The sequence below is a fragment of the Orbicella franksi genome, chromosome 13 (assembly GCF_964199315.1).
Source record: "Orbicella franksi chromosome 13, jaOrbFran1.1, whole genome shotgun sequence".
Classification (NCBI taxonomy): Eukaryota; Metazoa; Cnidaria; class Anthozoa; order Scleractinia; family Merulinidae; genus Orbicella; species Orbicella franksi.
Window position 1 is genome coordinate 14,066,235 of NC_138157.1, and position 7,943 is coordinate 14,074,177.

At 39.8% G+C, this 7,943-nt stretch overlaps 1 protein-coding gene across 1 annotated transcript; it reads right to left on the minus strand.

The window, feature by feature from the left end:
• Positions 1 to 1,333: 1,333 nt before the first annotated feature.
• LOC145465357 (LYR motif-containing protein 4-like) lies at positions 1,334 to 7,910 on the minus strand. The gene is made up of 3 exons (XM_081449135.1): positions 7,814 to 7,910; positions 6,182 to 6,302; positions 1,334 to 4,932 (listed from the first exon to the last, which is right to left on the minus strand). The coding sequence occupies exons 1-3, from the start codon at positions 7,906 to 7,908 to the stop codon at positions 4,876 to 4,878; spliced, it is 273 nt and encodes a 90-aa protein (XP_081305261.1). The 5' UTR covers positions 7,909 to 7,910; the 3' UTR covers positions 1,334 to 4,875.
• Positions 7,911 to 7,943: the final 33 nt, after the last annotated feature.

The following is a 7,943-nucleotide window of genomic DNA, read 5'->3' on the forward strand; positions in this document are numbered from 1 at the left end:
GCTTCTTCCTTGCGGACAACGCTACAAATAAAAAAGAAAACAGGAACAACCGAATGTTCTAAATTTATATTTGACTGAAGTGTGTCTCACATAATGAGAAACAAACGTTGCACGATACTAAACTCGTGCTGTACTTGTTCCTTGATCTCTTTCGGGAAAGTCTTACTTTTCCCATAAACTCTAGGGTGTTTGCAATCTACGGTGTACTGTTTCAAGTCGTAACGATTAAGTTAATATCTACGCAAGGCCACTCACTCTTTTGCATAGTTGAGATATATCTCGTAAAAATCTACAGGAAAATTAAAACTTCACAAAAAACATGTTTGAGACATCCTGTTTATATAAGTTTAGGGTAAGCGAGCAAGCCTGGACAGTCAATAGGGTCACTTTCCTCGGCTCTCGCGGAGACGGAGACGAAAGACGGGGGGCAGGTGACATCTGATTTTATCGGACATCCGAAGGAATGGACTAATATGACGTCCTTATGGTCACTGTCACAATATAACCCCCTCACTTACTTGTAAATTAAGCTTGAGTCCGATCTGAATGGCTCCAGCGCAAAACCAGAAATCGACGGGAAATAAAAAACCCGGTACCCCCCATCCATATATCCCAGGAGTACAAAGAAAATGCCCAAGGATATTGAGGCTGGATGATAGAGGTTTAGATGTAAATGCAGGGGTCCACATTTCTGACGGAGTTAGGAATGTTACGCTTTGCGTAATGATCCATGCGCCCTTCCCCCGCCCTCTCCCGACACGACCCACACAGTAACTGCGAACAAAATTAATCACAACTACTGAAAAATGTCATTTATATTTAAGCCCCCGCTTATTAGTCCACCCAAGTGACAGACAGATTCGTCTTCTAACGAAAACGTATTCCGGCTAGGAGCCCCCCTCTCCCGTCCAAAGTTGGCATATATATATGTTAATGGGAGCGCATTGAGTTTTCTAAACGCGCCAAAAAACTTCGTTATTATTACTATATCAACTTACTAACGTTCTCACGTGGACTTGCCACAAGTCGACCTCATGAGTTTCAGGGTAGAATAGCTCGGGTCATGAATGAACAAGACGAACGACTTTTCTGAAAGTCTAGTTTTCACAGAGCATTGAATAAATTTTGCAAAGCCGAGAGCAGATCAATTCAGAGTGGCTTCCTGTCTTTCTTTCTTTCATCTTGAAACGGCCGCTTATAGCTGGTTTTCACATGACGTCACTAAAATTCGAACTACAAAACTATTGATCTTCCTGAAATTTTACTTAAATAATGTATAAGAGCAGCCGAAAACTAATATTCATACAAATTTTCGCTCCGAATAGGTTTTTGGTTTTGTGATACACTACGCTTGAATTTCTAAGCTTTCGCGTGACGCGGCGTTTACGTGACGACCAAGAGAGCTGTCATGATGGTTAAAAACGTGTCTTATTTCGGGGAACTTGGCTATCTGAACAGTTCATGTCTTAGAAAAAGTATTATTTTAATGTTTTAGAGTTTCTCGAGGGATAAATTCACGTTTTTGTAGCAAAACTCAGTGACAGATGTTTCTGTTGGTTTCCGGCCGCCATGTTGGTGCCCATACGGATGGGCAGCAGCATGGCGTCTCCATACAAATCTCTATAAATTTGGGTAAAAAATTTCTCCGCATATCTCGCATAAGAAAAATTGTTGTGACCACAATTTTGGCGAGAGTCTTTGCATATTTACTTTCTTTCATTTCCCAGATTCTGGACTTTATCTGTTGACCGGTTTTGATTTTTATTTTGATCTATTTTGAATTGCATGACACTGAAAACCAGCAATTAGTCTCTCCTCAGATATAAACTCCCCCAGTTTAAAACGCAACAAAAAATCTCAACGAAGATAGGCATACAACTGTTTCGAGAAATGTGGTCCTACCAAAGCGTAACAATATCACAAGGTGTTATGGGTTTGAAACTCAAGGTGTCTTTTTTTTTCGGCGTGTCGGATAGAAGGAAACAAAGAAAGGAGTCAACGCTAACACGTGTATTCATGCTTTTTTCTTAGGTCCTTCTTGCTGAAACACCGTGAACCTCAACCTCAATCAAGCAACGCCGAACTATTAATACCATAATACCAATCGGTATTGTCACGAACGCTTTCGAATTTAATTACGCATTTTCATGATCATATCCCGGCCGAACTCGTTCCCAGGGCAATCTCTATTAGTTATCCTTCTCGCCCCTCAGAAAAAAGAGGAACCCCGCAAACGAGGTTGACAGCCGGCATTCTACAGCATGGTGCCAGGGACGCTAAGTTTGTTATAAAGCCAGACTGAAGCGGTACCTTATGAACCATGCATTTTATGACTTTACTATCGCTCAATCCACCTGCGATTTATGAACTTAAATTCTTTATAGCTTCTTGATAGCGGTGCCCAATATTATCCTTGCCATTTACGGAGTTCCCGCGGCGCTCTTTGAATTGTTAGTGTTTCCGCCGCGTTGCAGCGCTTAAACGGGCGCGGCGGTTATTTGAGGGCAGATAAAAATTAGAAAAGGTGTACATGTAAATGATAACAAGCAAATACAACAATGAAATATAGCCACTTCTAACTGAAACACACTGTAATTCAGGTGGATAAGTTTCGGAGGCTGGTTTAGATTGAGTTGTACCATACTTGTTGAGTTTCGCGCTCTCTCCTCCACAGAGGCCTCTTTCGTTCTGCTTTGACCGTAGGCTGCTAGTTCGGAGGCTGGGGAGAGGGAAAAGCGCGCGGGTCACTCTTCCCATCGTCCTCCACGCACCTTCCATTTTCAATATTCAATTCAATTTCCCATAGGGAGCCTCTGCGGAGGAGAAAGATCTGGCGGGAAAAACGTCGTAGTCAGCCCAGTATCTCACCGCCAAAGTAGCCGAAGAAGTCCCTCGCCCTGGCCTGGAGTATCTTAAAGTCGCTATTGCTGAGAATGTATGCGGCGCTTATTCGAGTGTGGTGCTTTTTCATATATTTGCTCATATACGGCGCCAAATCGGGGGGCGGCGCTTCTCAATCGAGTAAATACGGTACTTGTATGGACTTCCCGGTTTTATTATTGACTTAAAGTATATCACGCGGACGCTCACAAGTACTACGAAAGTTGTCGCACAAGCATGGTGCAGTTGAATTTTTTTTTTTTTGTAACTCTGATCCTTGCGCAAATGTCGGACTAAAGACCTTATTAGCTTGGGTGATTTGTTGCCCATTTCGTACTCTTGAGAATTCTTGCTCTCAAAGTTTCAAAAAGGTAGCGCGTATACCAATGAGTATTTTTTTAAGTGCATCGAAGAACACTTCTGTAAAGGTCTGTAATGGGAAAACAACCCACCTAAGCTAAAAAGGTCAATTTCTCAAATTTCCCGAAAGTGGCCTTGCTTATAGATAGAAAACACAGTCTTTGACATAGCTCTGTGTGCGTGATAATTCTGCCAGTTGCTGTATATACTACTTCAGTTCTGATAATCGTGTTTAACAAGGATTTCAACCACATGCGATACAACTGGATTCGACAAATGAAGCAGAATTTGAAAAACAGTAAGTTAGCTAACTCCGATCGTCTTCATACAACTTCAGACATGGGAAACCCTTTGGACTAAACTTCAGAATACCCGGCCACTTTTTTGTGTCTTCTAATGCTGCTACCGCAGTCCCGAGGTGGCCATAATGAGATTCAGTGGCTGATCACACGGTACCGAAGTCATCGACTGTAACTGCTACCGCAGTCCCGCAGTCCCGCAGTCCCACTGTCGTTGCTGACTTTGTATTAGCGTCACGAAATGTGAACATGTATTTTTCCTTTTTCTAAAGATGTCAAACCAAGTCTTCCTTTTATCTAACTTTGAGCTTCGCATGTAAAAACGAAAGCCTGACAAACAGGCAAGTAGTATCAAAACAACATAAAGTGTGCGCACTTCTTCGTTCATAAACAGTTCTTCCTTTTAAAGGTCACCGACGCGAAACAGGCGTTCATTAATAAATTAGTTCTTCGTGTGGACAGCTAGGAACTAGTCAGCCAGTAAACCTTGGCCTAGCGCTTTTGTATCGCCAATGTATTGCTATTCAAATTTACCACTATGTTAGACTGCGAACAACTAGCGCATAAGTATGAGAAACATACAGACACAGTAAGGTGCTGTTAACTAGCACCTTTAGGAAATCTTCCTAACAAAAGGCACTAATTACCAACTTTTTACCGTCCACCTTAAGGTGCTTGTGCTCAAGATTATGCTCCTTAGAAAAACCTCAAAAATATTTGGGAAATGGTTGAAACTTTTCGAAAACTTGTCCAAAACACTGCTCTTGCTTTGAGATATATCAAAATTATCACTCTGTGCACCTGATGACGACTCCGACTACAACTCCATCATGGGTGAAAAGCAGCCCATGACCCTTTTAACTCTTCTAGGACAAATAAATATCAAGCTATTATTTGATTGTTTTTTTAACAAGAGTTCAAAAACAAGTGACGTGGGCATGCCATTACATCTTGTCCAGTCTCACATTGTACTCATATCTACTCTCTGCTCAACCAAAAATCAAATAAAGAATAACTTGGCATGACTCTGATCTTTGGAAACCCATTAGTGGATTTACAGGGCAGGAAAATAGAAATTATGGGCAGAAAAATGCCAAGCAATGGTTTACAATGTTCTTTGGCTCAATGAACTGGGATTACAGTGAAAACAGACTACTGTCAAGCTGAAAAATTCACACCAGCAGCATGACAAAAAAACAAAAATATTTTGACGCAGAAGTTCGGTCAGTTTGTACTGTACACGTCACATAACATTCCACTGGATGCAAGTAGGCGGTGAAGAAGCTCTTCTTTGCTCATAAGCATCTGGTATTGCAATGTATTTCAAGGCTGTGTATCATCTTGTCTTTTCGATAACCAGCTTTTCATGTCTGTACATTTGTCCTAAAGAAACCTGCAAACGAAATGCGTGCACTATTATGTTTAGGTCTAAGAATAGAAAGCTGACTTCTATGTAACATAATGGTGATGCATAACCATCACGTAATGAGGACCGTGTAGCAGTAAGCAGTGGTTAACCTACTGTTGTCAAAAGGTTATTTTAGCACTTGGGACATTCTCTAGTGGCCATTGCAGTTGTGGAGAGGTGTTTGTTGTAAAGAGGTCAAAATAAGAGTGAATGCAATGCTGTTGTAGGGAGGTGGTCATTTGCATAGGTTCAACTGTATTTACTAATAATTAGTAAATAGTTTAAACCCAGAAGTACCAGAAATTCTTCTAGTGAGATTTTCAGGGTGTGGATAGTCCTGCTGTTAGTGACTAATGCCACTGAGTCTTGTTCAGAGGCAAGAGACTTTGAAGATGACTTCTGTTCAGGCTGTCAAAGAGTCAAGTCGCTAAGAACAAAAATTTTTTTTGTAAAGCTAGCGAATAAAAGGAAAAAAAACAACAAAAAAAGAACAAACAAACAAAAACAAAAGGACAACACTTTTTATAGTTACCCTCGCTGGGGCAATCACATTAGAAAAACTTTTTTTTAACAATTTACTGTACACCTGTTTTAAGAGTTACATGCATAGGTGACATCTTTCAACCATCTTTCAACATGCTATGTAAACTGTTGAAAGACAGTTTAACTGTGAAAGTGGCCATTTTTCCAGTTATTAGGAGAACAAAACCACAAATAAATGACAATTACTGACCTCAAATGAATGACGAAAATAGTAGACTTTGCATATTTCCCGATTTACTGGATAATTCAAATGATTTTCGCGTAGTTGATCGGTTCTCAGTAGTGACTTCCGGTAGAATTGGGCTGCTACTACTCAGTTATTATTCGAAAGATGTAATCATTCAAAACAGTTGATTTATCTCTCACAGAATCACTTCTTGATACTCCTAGCCTTAGTCTGATGTCAAATAAATCTATCTTTCATGACTAAAAGTTGAGTTTCACTGTAAAGAAGTCAGTTGTGCTTACATTTTTGACGTAGGCCAGGTTATATAGCAGTTGAGAGATGGCACATCGAAAGATAGTTGCTAAGCATGTAACACTGAAAGTGGGTATAATTATTGATGAAGGAGAAATATAAATTTTACATTGCTGCGACTATTAGTTACAAAACAACAAGAATCCAAGGACAACTTTCAGCTTGTGCAGTGAATAAGGTAAAAAGGCACATATAACATAAACAAACAAATACCTGTCTTTTCATGATTTCTAAACTACCCTCTGCTTTTTGGACCAAAGCCTTGATTTTTTCTGGGTCTGAAATATCTTTGTTTTCTCGGAAAGCATCTTTAATTCTTCTTGTGGCATACATCCTACAACAGAGAAATCACTAAAAAAATTTACTTGAATAAGGAGTTAGGGAGTAATGAAAGCTATGGTGTTCAGACAGTCAATTAAGATATTAAGCAGGAGTTTCACTTATTTGATGTTTTCAGCAGAAAGGTTACTGGTTTTCGCAGGTGGGGAAAACTTTTTAAACTGAAATTTGCCATACTGTTTAAGAAAAACTTTCCACTAAATGGCCAAACCAGGTGGGCAAAGTCATCCTCCCAGATGGTCAATTTGCCTGGTGTCCGGCCCTTGTTGAAACCCCCTGCAGCAATATACCAGTTTGGGTGTGAGATCAAATCGGGGATCAAATACAAGCAGGACTTTTGAATTTTAATCCAGTTATACTCCCATAACCCTCACTTATTTCTGTTACAGACCACTCAGCAGTCAAATGGAAAAAAAAGTTAGGTTTGAAAAGTCACTCAGGTACTCATTTTTAAACTCCTTCTCCAATCAACATATACTGCAAATTCCTATATTTTTATTTTTTAAAGGTTGTTAATACTGACGGATCGTTAGGGCAACTTGACATTATTCTGAGGGAGGGAAGGGGAATCTTTGCAACTAGTTGCAATGTTACAGAAACAGAGTTATATATAAGCTCTGCTAGAGCTGGTCACTAATGCACAGACTCAACCCTTGGATAATGCTGAGAGCAAGCAAGCACTCCTTTTTTCTTTATTTCTCTTTCTCAACCACGGAGAGAAAAGGGGTTTGCATGTTTGCAATCGACGTTCTGTCAGAAAGAAATATATTTCTTAAAAGGAATGAAAAAGACTGGTTGATATGGCTATGGCTTCAGCTGTTGGCACCTCTTAGTCACTTGTTCTTGTGAACGACAAGAAAGATATAACATAGACTTTGCTGAGTGGAAGTGGCAAAAAAAAAAAGAGAATTAGGCAAAGGCTGCAAAGAGCCTAATGTATCATTAAGCCATTTTCTACATAGACTACCCCTATGCACTAATACGAAAGGCAAAGAAAATTCATAGCGTTTTATAAACAATCATTGTAAACTGACACAAAAACATAAATATGCATATTTTACCTTAACTTTGCATGCTTTGCGGACCTAGATCACGCTAATTTCCTCTCTCGGTAAACTACATATGCCTAAATAAAGAATTGATTCTTTTTCCCGTTCTATGGATTCGTTTCATTTTCACTAGGTACTGATTTACTGTAAGCTTAAGCGACAGTGGTAATCCCCCTATCTCCTGAAATCGCACGCGAAGTTTCAGTTCAAACTTGAGGAGGAAAAAGATAGATGACAAATCAGAGACTATTCTTATTTAATCCAATACTAATACTACGGCTCTAGAAAACACACTGGCAAGATGATCTGATTATTACGTACGCTTAAGCTTAACAGTCGACTACACATCGTACTCACAAACGATGGGCAAACTGGTGTGACTGACATACCAGTAATTTTCCCACAACAACGGGTAAAATGTCCATATTTAAATCACAGAATATTAAGCTACACATACCTATAGTTATAACTGGTAAATGATTTTCCAACTCGCAACATCTGACGGTAAAGATGTAACACTTCTCGCCCTGTCGCCATGATGTTAAGGGCCATGTGGGAGATGGGGCGAAGCAAACTGACGCATGCTT

Bases quoted from the DNA above. Each gene is read 5' to 3' on its own strand.
- LOC145465357 (XM_081449135.1), bottom strand. From the start codon at position 7,908: ATGGCCCTTAACATCATGGCGACAGGGCGAGAAGTGTTACATCTTTAC. The intron at 6,303-7,813 runs GTATGTGTAGCT...TCTCTGTTGTAG, and splicing joins TTTACCAGTTATAACTATAG to GATGTATGCCACAAGAAGAA. The intron at 4,933-6,181 runs GTATTTGTTTGT...TTTCGTTTGCAG, and splicing joins TAGAAATCATGAAAAGACAG to GTTTCTTTAGGACAAATGTA.